The sequence below is a fragment of the Eubalaena glacialis genome, chromosome 18 (genome assembly GCF_028564815.1).
Source record: "Eubalaena glacialis isolate mEubGla1 chromosome 18, mEubGla1.1.hap2.+ XY, whole genome shotgun sequence".
NCBI classification, from domain to species: domain Eukaryota; kingdom Metazoa; phylum Chordata; class Mammalia; order Artiodactyla; family Balaenidae; genus Eubalaena; species Eubalaena glacialis.
Genome location: NC_083733.1, coordinates 68,684,610 through 68,710,834, shown reverse-complemented (window position 1 = coordinate 68,710,834; position 26,225 = coordinate 68,684,610). Strand labels below are relative to the sequence as shown.

At 45.3% G+C, this 26,225-nt stretch overlaps 2 protein-coding genes across 5 annotated transcripts; one reads left to right on the top strand and one right to left on the bottom strand.

Moving 5' to 3' along the window:
• Positions 1-6,900: 6,900 nt before the first annotated feature.
• On the bottom strand, positions 6,901-16,142 carry LOC133078586 (zinc finger protein 17-like). Of its 3 annotated transcripts, XR_009697906.1 has the most exons (6): positions 15,832-16,142; positions 15,117-15,203; positions 14,722-14,891; positions 13,346-13,653; positions 12,577-12,684; positions 6,901-10,590 (listed from the first exon to the last, which is right to left on the bottom strand). XR_009697906.1 is itself a non-coding variant. In XM_061173677.1 (4 exons), the coding sequence occupies exon 4, from the start codon at positions 10,289-10,291 to the stop codon at positions 9,512-9,514; it is 780 nt and encodes a 259-aa protein (XP_061029660.1). In that variant the 5' UTR covers positions 10,292-10,590; positions 12,577-12,684; positions 13,346-13,653; positions 14,514-14,546; the 3' UTR covers positions 6,901-9,511. The 3 variants fall into 3 exon arrangements, 1 of the variants encoding a protein (XP_061029660.1); XR_009697907.1 differs by lacking the exon at positions 14,722-14,891; XM_061173677.1 differs by lacking the exons at positions 14,722-14,891; positions 15,117-15,203; positions 15,832-16,142 and adding an exon at positions 14,514-14,546.
• A 126-nt stretch (positions 16,143-16,268) lies between these two features.
• Positions 16,269-24,352, top strand: LOC133077977 (zinc finger protein 548-like). Of its 2 annotated transcripts, none has more exons than XM_061172805.1 (4): positions 16,269-16,369; positions 18,208-18,249; positions 20,357-20,441; positions 21,976-24,352. In XM_061172805.1, exons 1-4 carry the CDS (start codon positions 16,313-16,315, stop codon positions 23,424-23,426), a joined length of 1,635 nt encoding a protein of 544 aa, XP_061028788.1. In that variant the 5' UTR covers positions 16,269-16,312; the 3' UTR covers positions 23,427-24,352. The 2 variants fall into 2 exon arrangements, with proteins under 2 accessions (XP_061028788.1, XP_061028787.1); XM_061172804.1 differs by having other exon boundaries at positions 20,306-20,441.
• Positions 24,353-26,225: the final 1,873 nt, after the last annotated feature.

Here is a 26,225-nt window from a genome sequence, read left to right as displayed (position 1 = left end):
GAAACGCTGCAAGCCAGAAGGGAGTGGCAGGATATACTTAAAGTGATGAAGGAGAAAAACCTACAACCAAGATTACTCTACCCAGCAAGGATCTCATTCAGATTTGATGGAGAAATTAAAACCTTCACAGACAAGCAAAAGCTGAGAGAGTTCAGCACCACCAAACCAGCTTTACAACAAATGCTAAAGGAACTTCTCTAGGCAAGAAACACAAGAGAAGGAAAACACCTACAATAACAAACCCAAAACATTTAAGAAAATGGGAATAGGAACATACATATCGATAATTACCTTAAATGTAAATGGATTAAATGCTCCCACCAAAAGACACAGACTGGCTGAATGGATACAAAAACAAGACCCATATATATGCTGTCTACAAGAGACCCACTTCAGACCTAGAGACACATACAGACTGAAAGTGAGGGGATGGAAAAAGATATTCCATGCAAATGGAAATCAAAAGAAAGCTGGAGTAGCAATTCTCATATCAGACAAAATAGACTTTAAAATAAAGACAATTACAAGAGACAAAGACGGACACTATATAATGATCAAGGGATCGATCCAAGAGGAAGGTATAACAATTGTAAATATTTATGCACCCAACATAGGAGCACCTCAATACATAAGGCAAATACTAACAGCCATAAAAGGGGAAATCGACAGTAACACAATCATAGTAGGGGACTTTAACACCCCACTTTCACCAATGGACAGATCATCCAAAATGAAAATAAATAAGGAAACACAAGCTTTAAATGATACATTAAACAAGATGGACTTAATTGATATTTATAGGACATTCCACCCAAAAACAACAGAATACACATTTTTCTCAAGTGCTCATGGAACATTCTCCAGGATAGATCATATCTTGGGTCACAAATCAAGCCTTGGTAAATTTAAAAAAATTGAAATCGTATCAAGTATCTTTTCCGACCACAACGCTATGAGACTAGATATCAATTACAGGAAAAGATCTGTAAAAAATACAAACACATGGAGGCTACACAATACACTACTTAATAACGAAGTGATCACTGAAGAAATCAAAGGGGAAATCAAAAAATACCTAGAAACAAATGACAATGGAGACACGACGATCCAAAACCTATGGGATGCAGCAAAAGCAGTTCTAAGAGGGAAGTTTATAGCAATACAAGCCTACATCAAGAAACAGGAAACATCTCGAATAAACAACCTAACCTTGCACCTAAAGCAATTAGAGAAAGAAGAACAAAAAAACCCCAAAGCTAGCAGAAGGAAAGAAATCATAAAGATCAGATCAGAAATAAATGAAAAAGAAATGAAGGAAACAATAGCAAAAATCAATGAAACTAAAAGCTGGTTCTTTGAGAAGATAAACAAAATTGATAAACCACTAGCCAGACTCATCAAGAGAAAAAAGGAGAAGACTCAAATTAATAGAATTAGAAATGAAAAAGGAGAAGTAACCACTGACACTGCAGAAATACAAACGATCATAAGAGATTACTACAAGCAACTCTATGCTAATAAAATGGACAACCTGGAAGAAATGGACAGATTCTTAGAAATGCACAACCTGCCGAGACTGAACCAGGAAGAAATAGAAAATATGAACAGACCAATCACAAGCACTGAAATTGAAACTGTGATTAAAAATCTTCCAACACACAAAAGCCCAGGACCAGATGGCTTCACAGGCGAATTCTATCAAACATTTAGAGAAGAGCTAACACCTATCCTTCTCAAACTCTTCCAAAATATTGCAGAGGGAGGAACACTCCCCAACTCATTCTACGAGGCCACCATCACCCTGATACCAAAACCAGGCAAAGATGTCACAAAGAAAGAAAACTACAGGCCAATATCACTGATGAACATAGATGCAAAAATCCTCAACAAAATACTAGCAAACAGAATCCAACAGCACATTAAAAGGATCATACACCATGATCAAGTGGGGTTTATTCCAGGAATGCAAGGATTCTTCAATATACGCAAATCAATCAACGTGATACATCATATTAACAAATTGAAGGAGAAAAACCATATGATCATCTCAATAGATGCAGAGAAAGCTTTCGACAAAATTCAACACCCATTTATGATAAAAGTCCTGCAGAAAGTAGGCATAGAGGGAACTTTCCTCAACATAATAAAGGCCGTATATGACAAACCCACAGCCAACATCGTCCTCAATGGTGAAAAACTGAAACCATTTCCACTAAGATCAGGAACAAGACAAGGTTGCCCACTCTCACCACTATTATTCAACATAGTTTTGGAAGTGTTAGCCACAGCAATCAGAGACGAAAAAGAAATAAAAGGAATCCAAATCGGAAAAGAAGAAGTAAAGCTGTCACTGTTTGCAGATGACATGATACTATACATAGAGAATCCAAAAGATGCTACCAGAAAACTACTAGAGCTAATCAATGAATTTGGTAAAGTAGCAGGATACAAAATTAATGCACAGAAATCTCTTGCATTCCTGTATACTAATGATGAAAAATCTGAAAGTGAAATTAAGAAAACACTCCCGTTTACCATTGCAACAAAAAGAATAAAATACCTAGGAATAAACCTACCTAAGGAGACAAAAGACCTGTATGCAGAAAATTATAGGACACTGATGAAAGAAATTAAAGATGATACAAATAGATGGAGAGATATACCATGTTCTTGGATTGGAAGAATAAACATTGTGAAAATGACTCTGCTACCCAAAGCAATCTACAGATTCAATGCAATCCCTATCAAACTACCACTGGCATTTTTCACAGAACTAGAACAAAAAATTTCACAATTTGTATGGAAACACAAAAGACCCCGAATAGCCAAAGCAATCTTGAGAATGAAAAATGGAGCTGGAGGAATCAGGCTCCCTGACTTCAGACTATATTACAAAGCTACAGTAATCAAGACAGTTTGGTACTGGCACAAAAACAGAAATATAGATCACTGGAACAGGATAGAAAGCCCAGAGATAAGCCCACGCACATATGGTCACCTTATCTTTGATAAAGGAGGCAAGCATATACAGTGGAGAAAAGACAGCCTCTTCAATAAGTGGTGCTGGGAAAATTGGACAGGTACATGTAAAAGTATGAAATTAGAACACTCCCTAACACCATACACAAAAATAAACTCAAAATGGATTAAAGACCTAAGTGTAAGGCCAGACACTATCAAACTCTTAGAGGAAAACATAGGCAGAACACTGTATGACATAAGTCACAGCAAGATCCTTTTTGACCCAGGTCCTAGAGAAATGGAAATAAAAACACAAATAAACAAATGGGACCTAATGAAACTTAAAAGCTTTTGCACAGCAAAGGAAACCATAAACAAGACCAAAAGACAACCCTCAGAATGGGAGAAAATATTTGCAAATGAAGCAACGGACAAAGGATTAATCTCCAAGATTTACAAGCAGCTCATGCAGCTCAATAACAAAAAAACAAACAACCCAATCCAAAAATGGGCAGAAGACCTAAATAGACATTTCTCCAAAGAAGAGATACAGATTGCCAACAGACACATGAAAGAATGCTCAACATCATTAATCATTAGAGAAATGCAAATCAAAACTACAATGAGGTATCATCTCACACCGGTCAGAATGGCCATCATCAAAAAATCTAGAAACAATAAATGCTGGAGAGGGTGTGGAGAAAAGGGAACACTCTTGCACTGTTGGTGGGAATGTAAATTGATACAGCCACTATGGAGAACAGTATGGAGGTTCCTTAAAAAACTAAAAATAGAACTACCATATGACCCAGCAATCCCACTACTGGGCATATACCCTGAGAAAACCATAATTCAGAAAGAGTCATGTACCAAAATATTCATTGCAGCTCTGTTTACAATAGCCAGGACATGGAAGCAACCTAGGTGTCCATCATCGGATGAATGGATAAAGAAGATGTGGCACATATATACAATGGAATATTACTCAGCCATAAAAAGAAATGAAATGGAGGTGTTTGTAATGAGGTGGATGGAGTTAGAATCTGTCATACAGAGTGAAGTAAGTCAGAAAGAGAAAAACAAATACAGTATGCTAACACATATATATGGAATCTAAGGGAAAAAAAAAAGGTCATGAAGAACCTAGTGGCAAGATGGGAATAAAGACACAGACCTACTAGAGAATGGACTTGAGGATATGGGGAGGGGGAGGGGTGAGATGTGACAGGGTGAGAGAGTGGCATGGACATATATACACTACCAAATGTAAAATAGATAGCTAGTGGGAAGCAGCCGCACAGCACAGGGAGATCAGCTCGGTGCTTTGTGACCACCTAGAGGGGTGGGATAGGGAGGGTGGGAGGGAGGGAGATGCAAGAGGGAAGAGATATGGCAACATATGTATATGTGTAACTGATTCACTTTGTTGTAAAGCAGAAGCTAGCACACCATTGTAAAGCAATTATACTTCAATAAAGATGTTTAAAAAAAAAATCAATATGACCTTTGGTTTTAAAAAATGTACTGTCCAGTTGAGCCCTCCTTGGAGCCTTTTATATAATCAAATAAATACTTTTGTGTTGCCAAGGTGGACACGAACCCTTTATGTGGTGTTTTATCCAATATTGTTATTGCACACACAGCTCTCAGTGAGAAAAAAAATCATTTTTTCCGCTAAATTTATAATGTTTTGGGAATAGCTTGTGTGGTTCTTGTATTCTGTAGGAAAGTAAGTTGCATTTTGAAGACACTACCCTCTTTTATCTCCTCTCAAGATGATTGTCTGGGTTGTAGCTGTAGCTGTACATGAATCTGAGCCCTGGGATCCATGAGAGTCGGAGAATCCACTCTCAGGAAACAATTCTTGGTTCAAAGCAGAGGGTTATTCTTTCCATAACTGGGAGCTCCTTGGGACAAGGTGGCCCATAAAGGGACCTGGGCCCCAAACTGCAAGACGTATGAGATGCATCCCAGTGGGTGAAGGACTCACTAGGGTTCATTCTCCCACCATCCAGTTTTCTCTGCCTTGTCTTCATATCTGTGGTCACTCAGAGGGGCTGGCTGTGGCCTTGCTGCTCCACCCACCAAGCACTGTGTTCTGAGGAGCGGGATGACATGGATGACAGAGATATGGGTCCTGCCCTTGAGCAGGGAAGGAGCTCGTCATTAAGTATGGTACACATATGTGAAAGCAGGTGCATGCAGTGAAGCAATTCTGCTGCTATGGCAGAAATGTATCCTGAGTTCATGAGTGAGAGAAGGGTTGAATCTTGGAGTCATGGGACAGGTGAGCAGGGTAGTGTTCCCTGGTGTCTGAGAGCTTTGATTCTGGGGATAGAGCAGAATTCAAACCCTTCTAAGCTCTGCTGATAGTCCTGGGTCGGGTGACTCTGAGGGTGGAAAAATCAACCCAACCATTACAAGTCAATCAAATATAGTCACAAAGAAGGGAAATCTCCACAAGCTGCCTGCAGAAGCCAGCTGGAGTCCTCTTGTCCAGAACTGGGTAATATCCCACCCAAAACAATCAGTGGGAAGGGAATGAGATACCCCAAAAGTCAAGAGACAGGTGAGTCCTCCAGATGAAGGGAGAAAGTGTAGCTTCCTGCCCCCCGAGCACTGTAAGGATGATTCATACACACTCCAGCACCCTGCCGTGTGGCAGAGGAGGGAAGGCTAACGTAACAGATACTGGTAACAACTTATTTCTGGCAAGGACTCCAGGCAGGTCCGGAAGTGCAAGGTGTCATCATGAAAGCTTCCAATATACTTGGTACTTAAGAGAATCTTCCTGGGATGTCCGGATGCATGAAGTTCAATTTATGGCTGAGTTCTCTTTCACAAAGACTAATCTCCAAAATGTCGCTCTGCAATTACGTAGAACAAGGAAACAGCATGTTGCCTGCACTCCGAAGATGTTTCTCCGATTTAAATTTACCAGTGCTGTTTGAGTTTAGGCTAATAGCTGACTTTCAACATTCACTGCATTCCTAACACTCTTCTGGGTTTGTAGTTGTTTTGTAAGATTTAAAAGTTCTTGATGACACTTGGGTAGATAAAAAGCAGAATTCTGTTACCTAGGGCTTAGGATGAGACAAGGGCATCAGGCGGGGCACACAACGGGTTGTACAGGGACACAGTAAGTAACCTGGAGCTGTAGGGAGCACCCTATACATAGCAAGTGCTCTGGGGCTACCTAGGTTTCCCAGGCTCCCCATGGATGACCTAGCTGGAATAATTTCATTGGGTCAGGGGCATACAGGCTGTCTCCAGTTGCCTGGTATCCTGGCCCTGGGACATAAGGGATGGTGTCCAGAGTGTGAGTGCCTGATATAGACAGTGATTGGTTGTGGTCTTAATCAGCTGCTGCTCCAAAAGAGGAAACGACTAACATCAAGCCAGGGACTCAAAACTGAAAGATAACTAATAAGGAGCTACTGTCTAGCACAGGAAACTCTACTCAGTACTCTGTAATGGTCTATATGGGAAAAGAATCTAAAAAAGAGTGGATATATGTATATGAATAACTGATTCACTTTGCTGTACACCTGAAACTAACACAACATTGTAAATCAACTATATTCTAATAAAAATTTTAAAAAACAAAAACAAAACACTGGTACTGCCATAAACACAAAACTTTAGGCCAATGAAACAGAACAGAGTGCCCAGAACTGGAAGCCAGTATATTTGATCAAATAATCAACAAGAGTGCCAACACAATTCAAGGAGGAATTGGGAGGAGGACAGTCTCTCCAACAAATTACAGTGGATATCTGCATTCAAATGAATGAAGTTGGACCCTTACCTTACACCACACCCAAAAATGAGCTCAAAATGAACAAAGACCTGACAGTACGATGTAAGCTCAAAAACTCTTAGATGAAGACATAGGGGAAAAGCTTCATGACATTGGATTTATAACTTCTTGGCATTGACATGAAAAGCATAGGAAACAAAAGCAAAAATAGATAAAGGTACAAACGTCTGTGCAAAGGACACAATCAACAGAGTGAAACGGCAAGCTACTGAATGGAAGAAAAGCATTTGCAAATCATATATTTGATAAGTGGTCAGTATCCAGATTATATAAAGAACTGCTACAACTCACCAATAAGAAAAATTTTAAAGGGGTAAACATAGAGATTTTTACAAAGAATATACACAAATGGCCAAGAAGACATGATCATTAATCATTAGGGAAATGCTAAACAAAACTACAGTGAGGGGACTTCCCTGGTGGTCCAGTGGTAAAGAATCCACCTTGCAATGCAGGGGATGCGGGTTCGATCCCTAGTTGGGGAACTAAGATCCCACATGCCACAGGGCAACTAAGCCCACGCACCACAACTACTGAGCTCGCGCTCCTCTACTAGAGAGCCTGCATGCTGCAAACTACAGAGCCCACACGCTCTGGAGCCTGCATGCACAACTATAGAGCCCACACGCTCTGGAGCCCATGGGCCACAACTGAAGAACAGAAAACCTGCACACCACACCTAGAGAGAAGCCCACGGGCCACAACTAGAGAAGAGAAATTCTGCATGCCACAACTAGAGAAGCCCATGTGCCACAACAAAGAGCCTGCATGCCGCAACTAAGACCCGATGCAGCCATAAAAAAGAAAAAGTAAAATAAAATAAACAAATCTACAGTGAGATATTACCTCACATCCATTAGGATAGCTACTATTAAACATGAAACGGAAAATAAAATTATGTCGATGAGGATGTGGAGATACTGGAACTCTGTGGACCTTTGATGGGAGCATAAAATGGTACAGCCAATAAAGGAAACAGTTCAAAATATTTAAAATAGATTGGGGACTTCCCTGGTGGCGCAGTGGTTAAGAATCTGCCTGCCAATGCAGGGGAGACGGGTTCGAGCCCTGGCCCGGGAAGATCCCACATGCCACAGAGCAACTAAGCCTGTGCGCCACAACTACTGAGCCTGCGCTCTAGAGCCCGTGAGCCACAACTACTGAGCCTGCGAGCCACAACTACTGAAGCCCGTGCGCCTAGAGCTGGTGCTCCGCAACGAGAAGCCACTGCAATGAGAAGCCCGCACTCCACAACTAGAGAAAGGCCGCGTGCAGCAATGAAGACCCAATGCAGCCAAAAATTAAAAAAAAAAAAAAATTGACCATATGATCCAGGAATTCCACTTCTCGCTATACACTGAAAATAACTGAAAACAGGATCTCAAGGAGATATTTGTGCAGTCGTTCTCACAGCTGCACTCTTTACAACAGCTAAAATATCGAAACAAGGGACGTCTTCATCACCAGATGAATGGATAAAGATGTGGTATATGCATACAATGAAGTATAACTCAGCCTTAAAAAGGAAGGAACTTCTGAAACAGGACACGTGATACATGAAATGTGAAATTCTGGTAAATGAAGTCTTCACAAAAATACAAAAACTGTATGATTCTTCTTTCATGAGGCAGCTAGGGCACTCAAATTCAAGGAGACAGAGAAGAGAACAGTGGTTGCCAGGGGCTGGAGAAGGAGAGGAGTAGGAGTTGTTATTTAATGGGTACAGGGTTTCATTTTTGCAAAACAAGAGGAGCTCTGGAGATTAGGTTGCACAACAGTGTGAATGTACCTCACAGTACTGAACGGCACACTAAAATACTTAAAAGATGGCAAGTTTTATGTGTGTGTATTTTAACACAATAAGAAGGGAAAAAAAAAACCCCAGAAGTACATAATATGTACTTCACAGTGCCAATCAGAGCAGACTTTCGGCTGAAGTCCTTTCCCCATTTGCTTCCTTCATAAGTTCTTTCTCTGGTGTGAACTTTTTGGAGCCAAATGAATGGAAGTTTTGGCTATATACTTTCCAACATTCACTGCACTCAGAAGGCATTTCTCCAGTGTAAATTCAACAGTGTTTAACAAGACCAGAGTTGTATGTAAAGATGTTCCCTTATTCGCTGTTCTTATATGGCCTCACATCAACGTGAACTCGCTAGTGTGTACTGACTCTGGAGTTTTACTACAAAAATTTCCCTCATTAGCTGCACTAATAAGGCCTTTCTCCAGTGGGATTTGTCCAATGTCTAATGAGTGTGGAGCTGCAACAAAAGGATTTCCTACATCCATGCACTCATAAGGCCTTTCTCCAGTATGATTTCTCTGATGTCTAACAAGGGTGAAGCAGTACCTAAATAATTTTCCACATTTGGGGCTTCCCTGGTGGCGCAGTGGTTAAAAATCCACCTGCCAATGCAGGGGACACGGGTTCGAGCCCTGGTCCAGGAAGATCCCACATGCTGTGGAGCAACTAAGCCTGTGTGCCACAACTACTGAGCCTGAGCTCTAGAGCCCACGAGCCACAACTACTGAGCCCGTGCTTGGCAACAAGAGAAGACACCACAATGAGAAGCCCGTACACCACAACGAAGAGTAGCCCCCGCTCCCTGCAACTAGAGAAAGCCCACGTGCATCAACGAAGACCCAACGCAGCCAAAAATAAATAAATAAATTAAAAAAATTTTTTCCACATTTGCCGTACTCATAAGGTCTTTGTCCGGTGTGAACTCTCTAATGAATAATGAGTGAGGAGCTGTCCATAAAGAATTTCCCACATTCGCTGCACTCGTAAGGCCTTTCTCCTGTGTGGATTTTCTGGTGCTCAACAACTTTGTCTTTGTGGCTGAAAGCTTTCCCACATGCTCTACACTCAAAAGTCTTTTCACCACTGTGGATTTTCTGGTACTCAACAAGCCTATGTTTGCAGGTGAAGGCTCTCCCGCATTCAGTGCACTCAAAAGGCCTTTCTCCAGTGTGAACTCTCTGGTGTCTAATGAGTGTGGAACGGTTCCTAAAGAATTTTCCACACTCACTACAACTGTAAGGTCTTTCTTCAGTGTGGATTTTCTGGTGACCAACGAGTTGGGACAGTCTAAGGAAGGCTGCACTCAAAAGGCCTTGGCCTTGTGTGAATTCTCTGGTGGTCACTGAGGCCAGATATTTCTGTAAAGAATACTCCATATCCTGAGTGCTCATAAAGCCCAGGCTCATGTTGACTTTCTGATGCTGCTCGTGGTGGGACTTTCTAAGAAAGGCCTTCCCACATTCCCTATTCTCATAAAACTTTTCTCCAGTGTAGATCTTCTCATGGTCGACAAGTGTATGTTTATGGCTGAAGGCTTTCCCACACTGAGTGCACTTGTAATCACTTTGCCCATTTTGAAAGGCCTCTCCATCTGCAATGTCCCCATGTGGCTTTCCCACACCATGAGGAGGCCGGTGCTGGACAGGGCCTGTGCTGGCTGGGAAGTCCTTCCCACCTTCCCTGCATGTGAAGGTCCTCTGTGTCATGTGGACAGTGCAGTTTTTCACAAATGAAGGCCTCCCCTTGTCCTTTCTGGAAAGTTTCTCTCTAATGTGACGTTTTTGGTGCTGGCAAAGCTTTGCCTCACAAGTGTATAGTCCTTGCCCAGGGTGCGTTCCATCCTGCTCAGCCAGGGACAAAATGTCTTTCAAGAGTGAGCTGCATGTCTCACAGGGCTGGGCATTCCAGATGGAGGGACCTGGCTTTGGCGTCCTGGCCAGTGACACTTCTGTAGAAACACCTCGCTCTGAAGATGGCTCCTCATCCTGGGCTCAATGCTAACAACCTGCAACCAGAGAAATGCTGGTGAAGCATGTTGACACTGGTGGGAGGAGCAGCCCCACCACAAATGTGTGTCACCCACACCCACGAATAAATCCATAGGACTGCTGATAAGCAACAGGGGCCAGAGCCAGTGAGAAGGCCTGCTGTGCAGAGCTGCGCCTGGGAAGCTCAGATGATGGGAGAGCCCTGACAGTAGGTAAGGACACAAGGAAGGGGTACAGCGCAGGGAGGAGAAGGGTCCCCAGCTCACTCCTCTGAAAATGGCTTTCCACAAGGCCATGGCTGCTGGTGAGAAGTGAGTACTGGGTAGAAGGTTGTGTCCAGAGCCAGAGATGTCTGATTGTGACACAGTAGTTGGTATCCAAGGACTATTTAAAGATATGTGCAAATAGAATGGCCATTCATTAAAAACTCTACAAATAACAAATGCTGGAGAGGGTGTGGAGAAAAGGGAACCCTCCTGCACTGTTGGTGGGAATGTTAGTTGGTGCTGCCACTGGAAAATACTATGGAGCTTCCTCAGAAAACTAAAAAGAGAAGTACCATATGATCCTGCAATCCCACTCCTGGGCATATATCCAGATAAAACTCTAATTCAAAAAGATACATGCACCCGTATGTTCACAGCAGCACTATTCACAATAGCCAGGACATAGAAGCAACCTAAATGTCCATCGCCAAATGAATGTATAAAGAAGATGTGCTACATATATACAATAGAATACTGCTCAACTGTAAAAAAGAACGAAATAATACCATTTGCAGCAACATGCATGCAACTATAGATTATCATACTAAGTGAAGTAAGTCAGAAAGAGAAAGACAAATACCATATGATTTCACTTATGTGTGGAATCTAAAATATGACACAAATGAACATATCTATGAAACAGACTCATGGACATAGAAAACAGACTGTTGGTTGCCAAGGGGAGGGCGTTGGAGGAGAGATGGAGCGGGAGGTTGGGGTTAGCAGATGTAAGCTACTATACATAGGATGGATAAACAACAAGGTCCTACTGTATAGTACAGGGGACTATATTCAATATCCTGTGATAAACCATAATGGAAAAGAATATTAAAAAATAAAAGAATGTATATCTATGTATAACTGAATCACTTTGCTGTACAGTAGAAATTAACACAACATTGTAAATCAATTATACTTCAATAAAAAAAATACAGGAACTTGTAACTTAGATAAAAAAGATATGTGCAAATGTCACAATAGCTTAAGTGTGGGTCAAATGTTGACAGCACGGCAAAGGAACAAATAGGAGGTGGAGACTACAAAAGTCAGGGGAGCCAAGGACTGGAAGATTAGAAATGACAATGGGAAAGAAAATGTAGAAATGAAGTGTGACCACTGTCCCTGGCATCACCCAGTGGTGGACAAAGGCCTGGCTTTGTGTGTGATTTGAAGCCAGCTTTGACAACACACCCTCTCCCAGCTCCTAAGCTCCAGAGCCACCTCTTGTTGGCACTGATGGAGTAATGTCCATCCTGTCAAGACACCCAAGCCCCTCCCTCTGCCTCATGGTGAGCACTTCTATGGGACCTGGCACAGACCAACCCAGGTGAAACACAGGGAAAGGGAGTGGACAGCATGCCCCCAGAGCAAGCCGACACACGACGGCCCCCATTCAAAAATCGCAAGAACTACAGAGGAGGGTCTCGCAGAGTCAGTGGTCTCTACAAGTAGTAAGCATGTATTTCTGCCACAGGCAGGCCCCCCAAAACGTCAGCAAGAAGGGGGAAGGCCTCCATGCATCTGAACAGAGTAACTTGACCAGGGACAGGCAAGGTTTCAGAGCAACACGGGATGGGGCTGCTTGGGGAGAGGCAGTATGGTGCACACAGCCTGGGGGAATGGCTCCCACACACATATGCTAGGAAACCAAGGAAGGAAGGACTACCCATGGTTTGGTTGGAAAAAACAGCCCAGCCCAGGACACTGGTGGGGGGGGGAGGGTTATGAAGGCCTTACCTAGTCATGAGAGAAGCGCAAAGTTCTCCAGCATCCCATGGTGGTACAGGCATCTCTGAGCCTCATCAAGGAGCCCCCACTCCTCCTGAGAGAAATGTATGGCCACGTCTGTAAAAACCACAAGTCCCCACCAAAATGGGGATGGTTCAATCAATGCACAGCTCATTTCTCCAGGATCTTTACTCTTTCCCCCCACACGTCCATTCCCTCCTCAACCTCCACCCCCACTTCCCAAGTGTGGAAGAGATACAAGGTCCAGTGGCACCAGTGACTCTCTCTCCTTATTTCCACTGATCACTGTGTCCAGAACACATCTTTCCAGAGAAAGCCAGAAACTTGGGGTCACCTCTGACTCCCCCTTCCATCTCATCTCCCAGTCCCACGCTCTCCACACCACTCAATGTGGGCAGGTCTGTTCAGAACACAAACAGAAGGCAGCCGCTCTGCTACCTCCACGGCAGTGACTCTTGTCCAGCGACCACCAACGTCCACCACAGTCACTTCCCCCAGGTCACTCTACCTCTACCTTCCCTCCCACACAGTATCTCCCGTGGCTAGACACAGCCGGTTACAATCTGGGTCAAATATCTGGCTCCTCTGCTTCAAACCTTCCCTAGCTCCTACTTCCCTCGGATTAGAGGCCCAAAACCTCAGGCTGTAATTGAGACCTGATAACTGTGTGCCCCTACCCTCCACTCACTCCCCCCACCCATAATCCTATCACATGTAACAGACTTGCAGTTCCCTGAATATTCCAGCTCAGTCTCACCTCCAGTCGTCTGGATATTCTGGATCCTGTGCCCACGACATCCTTCCACATCTTACTCCATCAGTTGTTGGAAATGGGAACAGCTCCATATAATCTGGGACTGAGTTCAAGACCCTAGGCCTTGGTGAAACCACAGGGACTTCAGACCCAAGGAAGGGAGAAGGATGGGTGAACAATCTCAGGCCACCAGCATTCTTTATATGGGAGTGGCAGAACCATCAGGGTAATAACTGGGGTGGATGAAGGCCTGGCACATCCTCCATTCACCTGTACAGGCCCATAAGCATTTCTGCAAATGCCATGGGAACCTGTGGGAAGAGGGAGGCCATGAGAAATGGGCAACCACGTTAGGATTCTACAGACTGGGCTAGACTATCACCTCTGGCCTGCCCTGGCGCAAAATGGTCTCAGCCTGATGGTCTATGCTGTTTCTCTGACCTCAGTGTCACTATTATCAGCTGTGTGACTCTGCTTAAAGACTGAACCTCCCTGAGCCTCAATTCCTTCACTGTAAAATAGGGATAACAATGGTTTCTACCTCATAAGGATGATAGTAGTATTAAACATAAGAGGACACACTACCTGTCAGCTGTAACTATACATAAGAGTCACAATTTTTCATGTTTTCAGTGCAAATGAAGGGACTGGGTTTTTCAAAATGTGGGTTTGCATTGTTTCTGCTTTTTTTTTTTAATTAGTTTTTATTGGAGTATAGTTGCTTTACAGTGTTGTGTTAGTTTCTGCTGTACAGCAAAGTGAATCAGTTATACGTATACATATATCCCCTCTTTTTTAGATTTCCTTCCCGTTTAGGTCACCACAGAGCACTGAGTAGAGTTCCCTGTGCTATACAGTAGGTTCTCATTAGTTATCTATTTTATACATAGTATCAGTAGTGTGTATATGTCAATCCCAATCTCCCAACTCATCCCACCCCTCCTGTTTCTTTTTAAGGTTTTCAGAAAATGGAATATATAACATTCCACTAACTTTGCTAACACCTAAAGTATTACCAAGACTACAGGTAAATTAAATTTCAAGCAATTTTTTATAAAGTGTTCCTATGTTTAATTTATTGAATGTCTTTATTTCTAACTGCCCCTCTACGTGTACATATTTAGAAGGATACTGGTTAACAGATGTTTTGATCAGTAAGTATGTTTCATACATTTTGAATTTAATGAGCTGTAGGGAGAGTCTGAACAGGCAGGTCAGGTACTTTTCCTTTTTGCAAACAAGCCTCTTTCCTGTTTGCAAAGGATCCCCTCAAGTGCACTGCAGGAGTCCCTTGACTATAGTGCTCATTCCTCTTGCCCTGAGGGGTAGAAGAGGTGGGTCAGCAGTGTGCTTGTCTGGAACCAATCTGCTCCACAAACCTGGCTATTTCTTTGTCCCACAGGGATTTTCCTCTAGGAGCAGAGCTGACCTGCAGGGCTCAGTCTACACGACCTTACACCTTCATCTCCATCCAGGCCGGCAATTCATCACATCCAGGTATCCTTTTCTACAGACACAGGCCAGAGTAGCTCCCATGCCAGATATGCTCCTTTATGGAGAGAACATCAGGGATGATGAAACCCCTAATGCCCCAAACTCAAAGTCTCAGCCCTCCTGACACTCACTACAGGGCCCATCAGAAATAACAACCTTAAAAATCTCCCTCCTCAATCTGATCCCCAGGCCATGCCCTGGTTCAGTCCACACCCTCCACTCTTTTGATGGCTTCAGTCCAGCCCCCTTCCCCCGCAACCAGACCTTCATGTCCACATACCTATGTGCCGTCTCCACCTTGAGGTATCTTAGGGTCACACATCCAAAATTTAACTCATGATCTTCTGAAACCTGCTCCTTGTGGTTGCTTCCCCCCAAAACCGCAAAAACAAAACAAAAACAAACAAAACCTTGAGATGGTCCTTCACTCCCTACTTCTGCTCACAGCTATACATGGCACATCAGAAAGTCCTGTAGGCTCTATCAGTGAACCTACGCAGAATCTCATGCCATCTCCCATGTCGCGCTACCTTCCTGGCCCAGCCCCTGCCATAATTCTCCTGGGGTCTATCGCGGTGGTCTCCTCAGCAGTCTCCCTGCCTCCATTTGCATCCCGTTCTCCCAACTTTTAACTTCTAACTCTGGACACGGTTCTCCCATCCCCAATCCCTTCACAACCTTCCATGGATTCCCCCTGCTCAGGTTGCCGTTTCAGGTGAGACACTTCGTCCCCCTCTGTCCACGACAAAAGCGACCCCAGGTTTCCCCAATGCTGCCGACTCCGTAGCACCTGCAAGCCGTGCACCGTCGGCCCCCGAGGGAACTCTCTCCCTCACCCCAGTCCACGGGCTGAAAGGGGACCCCTCCCAAGGCCGCCCTCTGTTCTGGACTCTGGGGCTGACCGGCAGGGAACCGAGCGGGCGCCCCTCCATCCGTATTTAGGACTCGGAGGCGGGAGTCGGGCCGGGTGGGGGCCCGGGAGACGCAGCACCCACCTAAGCCGGCCTCATCGGCGCAGCCTCGGTCATCGGGGTCACCGGCCGGTGGGAAGAACGGAGCCGGAAGAGCCGGTGGGCGGGGCGGGAACGAGGGCACCGCCGTCAACTACGGGCTCAGGGGGCCTCACAGCCGCCTCTGGGCACCGGGGCCAACGCCTCTCCTCGCCTGTTCCATTCTCTTCGGTCCCGACTCAGGACTCAGTGCCCTGAAAAAGGTGAAAAAACACGAAAACCGGCCACCACATGAAGCCTATGGAAGTGCCGCCCCTGAATGCGTGCAGACGAAACCGTTTGCCTGCTGAGCCTTCATTAGCTCGCTGACCGGCGGCGGCGGCGGTAACTGGGCCAATGAAAGCTTAGAGGAGGGATGGATGGTTGCGTGCGCATCATCTGGGGCGGGACTTCCGGAGTGCCTTCCTGTCTTTTGGGGGCTCTCTAGACGTTTAGGAGTTCCGGGCTTAAACGTCGCTTGGCGGGCATGGAGGTGACCGAGCGAAAAAGCAGGCGGAGAGGCTCAGGGATGAGCCCGGCTCAGGTGGGTGATGCGTCTCCCAGGGCCCCACCCGGTGGTGCGCCCGTTCAATTCCCTGCTGGTCAGCCCCAGAGTCCAGAACAGACGGCGGCCTTGGGAGGGGTCCCCTTTCAGCCCGTAGACTGGGGTGAGGAAGAGAGTTCCCTCGGGGGGCCACCGGTGCACGGCTTGCAGGTGCTACGGAGTCGGCAGCATTGGGGAAGCCTGGAGTCACTTGTGTCGTGGACAGAGGGGGAGTTGTTGTCTCACCTGAAACGGCAACCTGAGCAGGGGGAATCCATGGAAGGTTGTGAAGGGAATGGGGATGGGAAAACCGTGTCCAGAGTTAGGAGTTAAAAATTGGGAGAACGGGATGCGAATGGAGGCAGGGAGACTGCTGAGGAGACCATCGCGATAGACCCCAGGAGAATTATGGCAGGGGCTGGGCCAGGAAGGTAGCGCGACATGGGAGATGGGATGAGATTCTGGAAAAATCTCAAACGTGGAGTAAACGGGATTTCCTGCTGCATAAAATACGGTTGTAAGCAAAAGTAGGGAATGAAGCACTATCCAAGTTTTTTTGCCTGAACATCTGAAAGTGGGGAGATGAGGAAGTCAGCGCGAGGAGCAGGTTCCAGGGGGAAGATCATGAGTTGTATTTGGACATGTTGATCTTGACATGTATGAAGATGGAGATGTCACCAAAGGGAGGTACCATATGTGGAGGTGAACATAAAGGCTGGAAGCAGAGGAAGGGGGCAGGGTTGGAAATATCAAAGGCATGGAGGGTGTGGATTGGACCAGGGCATGGCCTGGGGATCAGATTGAGGAGGGAGTCTTAAGATTGTTCCTTGAGATGGGCCCTGTGGTGAGGGAGGGGAGGGCTGAGAGTTGGAGGGCAGGGCATGAGGGCTGGTGCTGGCATCCCTGATGCTCCCTCCAGAAAAGAGCAGACCTGACATAGGAGGGATTCTGGGCTATGTCTGTAGAAAGGGGGGCCTGGATGGGGTAAGGAGCTTCCCTTCTGTAGAGCCTGCAGTGTGTGCTGGTGTGGATTCTCCACTGCAGGCTCTGCCGACCCTCAGGGCCACTCAGCCAGGCTGGTGCAGCCAGTGGGTCCTAGACGAGGACACTGCCACCTCACCTCCACCTCTCAGGGCAAGAGGGATGATCCACTGCTTCAGTCAAGGGTTCCCAACAAGCTCCGTTTTGAGGATTATTTAGTGATAGGCCTGATGCTGAATGGACTAATAGCCGACCTGCCTGCTCAGCCCCTCCCCATGACTCATTAACTTAAGAATGTATGAAAACTCATTTAAACACTAATTAATCAATATTCCTCTAAATACATACACACAGGCAATTAGAAATGAGCCTGTTCACTTAGTTAAATTTATGCAAACACTTTGTAAATGGCTTGGCATTGATTTACCTCTCGGTATTCGCTTACAATGCAAAGTTCTATATATGACATCCTCTGAAATCTTAAAAAGCAGTAAAAGTGAAGACCCTAAGTTTCAAAACTCTGCCGCTTCACTTGCACTGAAAATATGTACAAAACTATTGATCCTATGTACAATCATAGCTGATACATGGTATGTTCTCCTTACATTAGATCCCTATGAGGTTGGAAGCATTCTTATCTTTATAAGCATTTTCTTTTCCCTGAGGCTCAGGGAGGCTTAGTCCTTCTCCAGTGTCACTCAGCTAGTAAGAGGCAGTACTGTTTTCTGAAGAACTGACCTTAGACTGTCAGACTGAGATTCTGTTATACCAGGGCAGGGCAAGGCTGGGGTGGTGGTCCAGCTCAGCTGTAGGATCCTACAATGCTACCCATTTCTCATGGCTTCCTTCTTTCCCAGAGTCCCATGGCAGTGGCAGAAATGGTTATGGACCCTGTACAGGTGAGTGGAGGGGTCCTACCTTTCACCCATCCCAATTATCACCCCGAAGGCAGGAATATTTGGGGGGGGGATTTCCTGCAGCAATCCAGGTGAGTGTTGATGGTGTTACACAAGAATGCTAGTTGTTGAGATGGAGGATCGGTTGGTTTCTGCATGTATTTTGAACTAGAGCTGCCCATGTTTTATGTAATGGAGAGCGAGGGCCTCAAGGAAGTGGGCTGATAGGAAGAATTGGGGATGACTTCAGGTTTCTGGGCTTGTTAGGAAGGATGGATGCCTCATCAACTAATATGGGCGAAGTCAACTTTAGGAGGAATTTTCAGGTGGAATAAGAAGAGTCCATTTTTGTCCATGTCACAAATGTTCCAGAGACTCCCAAGGGGAGGTGTTGAGTGGGCACCTTTACACAGAGGGCTGGAGTCCAGTGGTTGGATTCAGGATGGAGACGGCCACAACAGAGTGGCCGGTGTGTGGACTAGGATGAAGCTGAAGGTAAGTTTTAGGCGGCATCATTTCTAGTTTATGGTGGCGATGCCATTAGAGGACAAGGAGTGAGAATGAAGGGCCTCAGGACTAGGTCTGTGGGTTGGGTACCTGGCTGGTGGTGATGCACATCACCAAGACAGGTGAGGGAGCAGAGTTTCCTTGTCTGTGCATGACAGCGGGATGTAGGCGTGAGAGTCTTCTGAGGCCAGAGCGGACACAAGATGGATGTTGAGGGAGGAAATGGGATCAGCTAGGAGAGTCGCTAGACTTAGGGTGCAGTGACAGTGTGGGTGGGGAGGTCGGTGTACCTGGGCTTCACGTGAGGAGAGAAGGTGCTGACTGCTTATGGGACAGTTTGTGCAACACGGAAGGGGGAGAGGGCTAAGGGGACATGAGGTCTCACATAGGAAGGGTGGCTGGGGAGGAAGCAAAAAACAGGGCCAGGTGGTGAGACCTTCTAAGCAGGGCTTGGGGCAGGCCCTGGCCCCAGGGGACTTTGGTGTTCAGGGGCAGGACTGGGCTGAGTTGAATGCTGGATGCATTTCCATTCTCTGCCTGGATTCCATGTGCAGAGTGCCCTGTAAGGAGGTGAAGGAAGTGCCTATGGTGTGGGCTGGGGCTGTCTGTGGAACTGTCACTGTGGAAGGGTCAGAGTCATGGGAAGGTGCAGTCCAACGAGTGAGATGCAGGTAAGGAGGAGTGTGAATGGTTGGCCCTGGGCCCTGGCACTGGGCACTTGAGGACAGGGACAAGTCTGAGTTTGTCTGAGGGTCAACATCTGGGGGACCCCAGGGAAACTGTGTGGCAGGAGAGGGGTAGGGCCCTGCATGCAGGTCCACACCCTAGATGGTGGTTTTCTGCTCCCTCCCCCATGTGTTTTTTGCTGTGTACTGGACACAGTGATCAATGGTAATGAGGAGAGAGCAGGCACTGGTGCCACTGGGACCTGGTATATCTTTCATGGTGGGACGTCCAGGAGGAGGTTGAGCAGGGACGGATGTGTAGGGGGAGGGCTGAAGGTCCTGGAAAGGGAAGTGCATCAGTGATTGCACCCACAGGATTTTAACTTGTGGAGGCGAGTGAGTCGTGATACAGAGAGGCCAACGACATTGAAAGACAGTTTTATTACTTATATTTCCGAGAGGAGGAGGTACACTATATAACAGGGCCACCTGGAGAAGCATCAGATTCGGTCAGGAGGCGTGAGCACAAGCTAAGGGACACCAAAGGTCAGAGCCTTTATTAGACTTTTGAGGGAAATGCAGGGAGGATTGGATGAAAAGTTTATGGGTGACTAGTTTGTATAATTCCGTGTACCTGGGGTATGGGAACTGTCCCTAGCTGTCTGTTACCTGGCCCTGGGCTGCTTTAGGGCAGGGGAAATACTGACCTGGTGCGTGAGAGTTAGGTAAGGAGTTGGTTGAGAGTATGGGCTCTGGATTGCAAGGGAGTTGTAAACAAATTTGGCCATTAGTTTAGCCCTGTAATTAATGGATGGCAAATAGATAAATACAGCATCCACAAAAATATAGTTAAAACAAGAAGCTGTTCATGAACCAAACTCTTCCAGTTTTGGCAGGACCGTGTGGTCTTTGAGGACATAGCTGTGTATTTCTCCCAGGAGGAGTGGGGCCTCCTTGATGAAGCTCAGAGACACTTGTACCATGCTGTGATGACGGAGAACTTTGCACTTGTGACCTCCCTAGGTAAGGTCCACATGCTCACCCAGTGCCCTGGGCTGTGCTCTGTTCTTTCCCTTTTCCCAGGGGGCAGCTCTGTACTCCCCACACTGAGACCATGGGTGCTGCTTCCTTTCCTGGTTTCCTGGCATATGTGTTGTTGGTGCCGGGCCTGGACTGTGTGTACAGTGTCATTTTTCTCCCCAGGGAGCCCCATGCCTTCTACTCTGAGTCCTTCCAAGATAGGGCTCAGGAGTCAGAAATGTAGATTTTGTCTGAGACCCCTTCAGACCTGGCCTGTTCTTGGTTGGGTCCTCAGTCTAGATGCTTGGACTCTTGTTGCGCCAGGCCTTACCTCTTCCTCTTGCTGACATTTCTTAGGGCCTCCTCTGCCAGGAATTTTAGCACCAACCTAGCTACTAATTTGGGGAACCACTGATTGTTACTAGTCTCCCCTGTGAAGTTCTTATAATTTTAGAATTCCGGAAGCCCTGTGTTGGATCTCTGTCTACATGTGCTGGCCCCTTCTTTGTCTGTCTTTCACGTAGGACTAGCCTCTTTCAGGTGCCATATCAATGCTCACCTGCAGCAATGGGGAGGACTCTGGGTACCTGCTAGTCTAGTGTGGCCATTACTACATCAATGGCAGGAGACACTCAGAAGTACCCGGGCTTGGTGTGAGGTCCTGGGAAAGGTGTGATGTCAGAGCTGGGAACCTGTCCTGTGTTCACCGTTGACTGATGCTCGGACCAGTGCCACACCTCATTTCTTCCTTTTTATTTTTATTTCTTCTGTCACACTCCAACCACACTTTTGTGACTCTCACATGTGACTTGTCACATGTTCTGTTTCATTGCTCCCTTTGCAGTGTTCAAGATTTGACCTATATGTAAGATGTCGTGACGTCTGCATGTATCCTTAAATAGTTCTTGAACTTCAGCATTTCTTTTGTATCAAGTATTTCTAGGTCTGGGCACAGCCTTTGACACAGTGCTCACCTGTCACCAGTAGCCATGGCCATGTTGACTTGGAGGCCTGCCTCTCCTCCCTGCTCTGGTCTGAATGTTTGTGTCCCCACCACGTTCCATATGTTGAAAACCTCATGCCTAAGGTGACAGTATTAGGAGATGGGGCCTTTGGGGTGATTAGGACATGAGGGCAGAGCCCTCATGAATGAGATTTGTGCCCTTATTAAAGGGACCCCACAGAGCTTCCTAGCTCCTTCCACCATGTGAGGACACTATGAGAAGTCTGCGACCCAGCAGAGTGCAGACTGATCTATGGGTTCCAGTCTCCAGAAGTGTGAGAAATAAATTTCTGTTCTTTATAAGCCAGCCAGTCTGTGGTATTTTGTCATAGCATCCCAAATGGACTGAGACAGTAACTCTTCCTTCAGTCCTTACCTATTGTCAGGGCTCTTGCATCATGGGAGCTACCCAGGTCCATCTCTGCACAGCAGACCTTCCTCTCTGTGGCTCTAGTCTTCGGTGTGTCATTTCTGATGGGGCTGCTTCTCCTACCAAAATCATCATGCACTTCACCAGCATTTCTCGGCTTACAGGTTGTCAGCATGGAGCCCAGGATGAGGAGGCACCTTCTGAGCAAGATGTTTCTGTAGGAGTGTCACCGGTCAGGACTCCAAAGCCAGATCCATCCTCCAGGAAGGCCCAGCCCTGTGAGATATATGGCCCACTCTTGAAAGACTTTTTGCAGCTGCTTGAGCATGACGGAATGTTGTCTGATCCAGGACTATACTTTGGTGGGGCAAACCTTTTCCAGCAGCAGAAGGAGCAGATTAGAGACAACCTTTCCAGAAGGGATGAGGGGCAGCCTTCATTTCTGACCAACAGCAGCGTTCACATGGCAGAGAGGACCTTGACATGCAACAGAGACAGAAAGGACTTCCCAGGCAGCACAGGCCTTCTGCAGCAGCCGGCCCCTCACAGTGTGGGGAAGCCACACAGGGACACTGAGTGCAGGGAGGCCTGTGGTAGTGGACAGAGTGATTACAGGTGCACTCAGTGTGGGAAAGCCTTTAGCCGAGAAAAGATGCTTGTTGAGCACCAGAAAATCCACACTGGAGTAAGGCTTTATGAGTGCAGCAAATGCGGGGAATTCTTCAAGTACAACGCTAACTTCATAAAACATCAGAGAATTCACAGTGGAGAAAACCCTTATGAGTGCAGAGAATGTGGAAAATTCTTTAGATACAACTACAGACTGGTAAGACATGAGAGAATTCACACCGGAGAAAGGCCTTATGAGTGCAGTGAATGTGGGAAATCTTTCATGTACAGCTCCACATTCATTAGACATCAGAGAGGTCACATTGTAGGAAGGCCTTATAAGTGCAGTGAATGTGGGAAATTCTTTCAGTATAACTCCACACTCATTAAACATCAGAGAGTTCACACTGGAGAAAGGCCTTATAAGTGCAGTGAATGTGGAAAATTCTTTAGGTACAACTCTGCATTCATTAAACATCAGAGAGTTCACAGTGGAGAAAGGCCTTATGGGTGCAGTGAATGTGGGAAATTCTTTAGGTACACCTCCACACTCACTAGACATCAAAGAATTCATGCTGTAGAAAGGCCTTATGAGTGCAGTGAATGTGGGGAATTCTTTAAGTACAAGTCCAAGCTTATTAAACATTGGCAAAATCACACTGGAGAAAGGTCTTACGAGTGCAGTGAATGTGGGAAAGGCTTCAGGTACCACTGCAGACTCATTAGACATAAGAGAGTTCACAGTGGAGAGAGGCCTTATGAATGCAGTGAATGTGGGAAAGCCTTTAGCCATAAGAATGTACTTCTTCAGCATCAGAAAACCCATACTGGAGAAAGGCCTTATGAGTGCAGAAAATGTCAGAAGGCCTTCATTAGGAAGTCCTACCTCATACATCACCAGAAAATCCACAGTGAAAACGATATGAGTGCCCTTAATGTGGCGAACTCTTTAGATACAACGCCAACCTCACTGAGCAGAGAATTCACAGTGGTAAAAACCTTATGAGTTCAGAGAATATGGTAAATTCTTTAGGTACTACTCCAAACTCCTTACACTGGAGGAGCATCTTATGAGTTGATGTTGGAGTGGGCCTTATGAGTACAGAAAATATGGGAAATTGGTACAGCTCCCCACTCATTAGACATTAAGAGTTCAAACTGGAGGAAGGCCTTCTGAGTGCAGGGAATGTGGATAAGTCTTTAGGTGAAACGTCAGGCCCATTGCACATCACAGATTTCACAATGCAGAAAGACCTTGTAAGTACAGTGAATATGGGCATATGTTCAGCCAAAACTTCCACCTCATTCAGCACCAAAAATTTCACAACAGAGGGAGTGTTGCAAATGGGGAAAGACTTCAGCAAAATATCTGCTCTAATCTATCCTTAACAGTATCCTCATATAGTATTTTTTTTTCTTACATTTTACATTTTTGATTGTACCAAAATACATGTAACAGTTTACCCTCTACCTTTTTAATTGTACAGTTGAGTGTGTTTAAAAATTCAAGTATTTGTGCAACTAATCTCCAGAATTCTTTTCATCTTGCAAAAATGAAACTGTATACCCATTAAACAACATCTCTTCCTATGCCCTCTCTATCGGACCTGTCTCTATGAATTTGATTACTCTGGATACTTTATATAAGTGTAATCATACATTTTTCATCTCTTTGTAACTGGCTTATTTAGCTTAGCATAACTTCCGCGTGTTGAAGCATTTGTGAGCACTTCTTTCTGTTTTGAGAAGGAATCAGAATTGACCCACCCAAGACATGGGGAAGGGTGCTGATGGAGTCAATACTACCTTGCCAGATACGATTTTTATAGAGGAAGAGATTTAGATTTTATTAATACCTTTATTGTGGTACTGACATACAATAAACGGCATTTATTAAAAATGTAAGATGTATTTTCACATGTGTGCATAATGGGACCATCACCAAAGTCATGATAATGAACATGTCTATCATAGAGTTTCCATTGGCCCCTTTGTATTCTCTCTCTCAGCCCTAGCCAAACTGCCATCTCTAGGGAGACATTATAGTTTTTTTTCGTTTTTTTTCATTTTTTTTTTTTTTTGGCTGTGCCATGCATCTTGCGGGATCTTGTTCCCTGACCAGGGATTGAACCCGGGCCCTCAGCAGGGAAAGTGTGGAGTCCTAACCCCTGGACCGCCAGGGAATTCCCAATATAGTTTTTATTTTCTAGAATTTTATATAAATGGAATCCTATAGTTACTCTTGTATGGCTGCTTTCACTGTATAAATATATTTTTAGTGTTATCCCTTTTGTGTGTGCAAAAGCTTGGCATCATATAAGAATAAACAAGGCTCTGTTATGTAGTAAAGCTGTGTGTTCTGACAGGCACTTTGAGAAAAAGTTGTTTAAAGTGGGAAAGTGAAGTTTAAGTAAATTTAAATTCAGTTTCATAGGAAATTAATATCTTAAAAAATTTTGAACCATCTGCCTCGTAATCAAGCTTCCACTGACACATCTTTCTAGATTTTTTTTATTTGACTTCTTTTTTCTTGTAGTGTCTTTCAGCTATGTCTTTGTGTCATAAAAGTTCTTAGCGCATTTTTTAATCATTAATCATTTTGTTGTGGTAAAATACACATAAAATTTATCATCTACCATCTTTAAATGTTCAGTGATGTATCTCGGCAGGAGATGGCATGTGATAATTCGCTGTCCTTTAGAGCTAGGCTTCAGATTTTGAAAGAAATCTTAGAGAGTAATAAATATTTCAATAAAAGTGTTGTTTGCTAGGTTGGAACGCAATCACTGATTATCAAAGCAGGAAAGATACCCGTCTCCATTTCTCCCTCATGCCCTGTCTGGGGTCTTTTCTTGCACATTGAATGTCATGAAACAGCCTCTAAAATTTCAGTCTATTTGACAGTCAACAAGACAGCTGACAGCTATGTGTGGACATAGAGTGTCATGATATAGTGTGTCTGTTTCGGTGTGTAGATTTGGGAACTTGCTGTAGTTCACAGAGTCTGAAATTACAGGTCCCTAATCTTTGTGGGCTTTTCCAAGACTGCTCTCCAAATCTGGGTGCGATTTAAGAGTAAGCAAGGCCTGTCCCATGGTTGGAGCAGGGAAGTCCTTTTCCCAGTATCCCTGAGGGTGCCTCTTGGCTTTTAATAGGCCAGGTAGGAAGTAACTCATTCTGTGAGAGATAGTAGGTGGTGTTAGCAGCGGAAACTACATTACCCAGAAGTCTCTTCGGTGCGCGGTCGCCGCTGCACAGCCTTGTGGGTAGAGTAGTTTCCACTACGGGCGTTAACTGTACTTTCTCAAGGTTGGTAGTTCCAGATTGTGGCTAAAGGCCAAGCGAGGGCGTGAAGGGCTCTGGGAAATGAGGTTCTTAGGCTGTAAACCCGGCAGGGCTTCTCTGCCTCTTTAAGGCGTTATACCCAGATTTCCTTGGAGTGTAGTCTACAGCAAGTCACAGAAATGTTTAGAGACATTATTTCAGACTGCATGAATTGCAGCAAATTTCCAAAGACTGCACATAGAAAGGGATCCACCATACCATAATGTTACTTCTCGTCCTCTCATAGCTGTCGGCTATCTTGTTGCTTGTCAAAAACACGTACACTCTCGCTTTTCATGAGTTTCAGTAGCTTCTCTCAAGCGCAATATAAAAAGCCCCCAGACAGGGCTTAGGATGGTGAACTCGGAGAAGGGATGTCTGGAGGCACCAGAAAGGGTGACGATGTGCCCCTGATTCCCACAGAAAACATCCTTCCTGCCTGAATAGTCAGTGATGGTGTTTCAACAGCATTGCTAGTTAA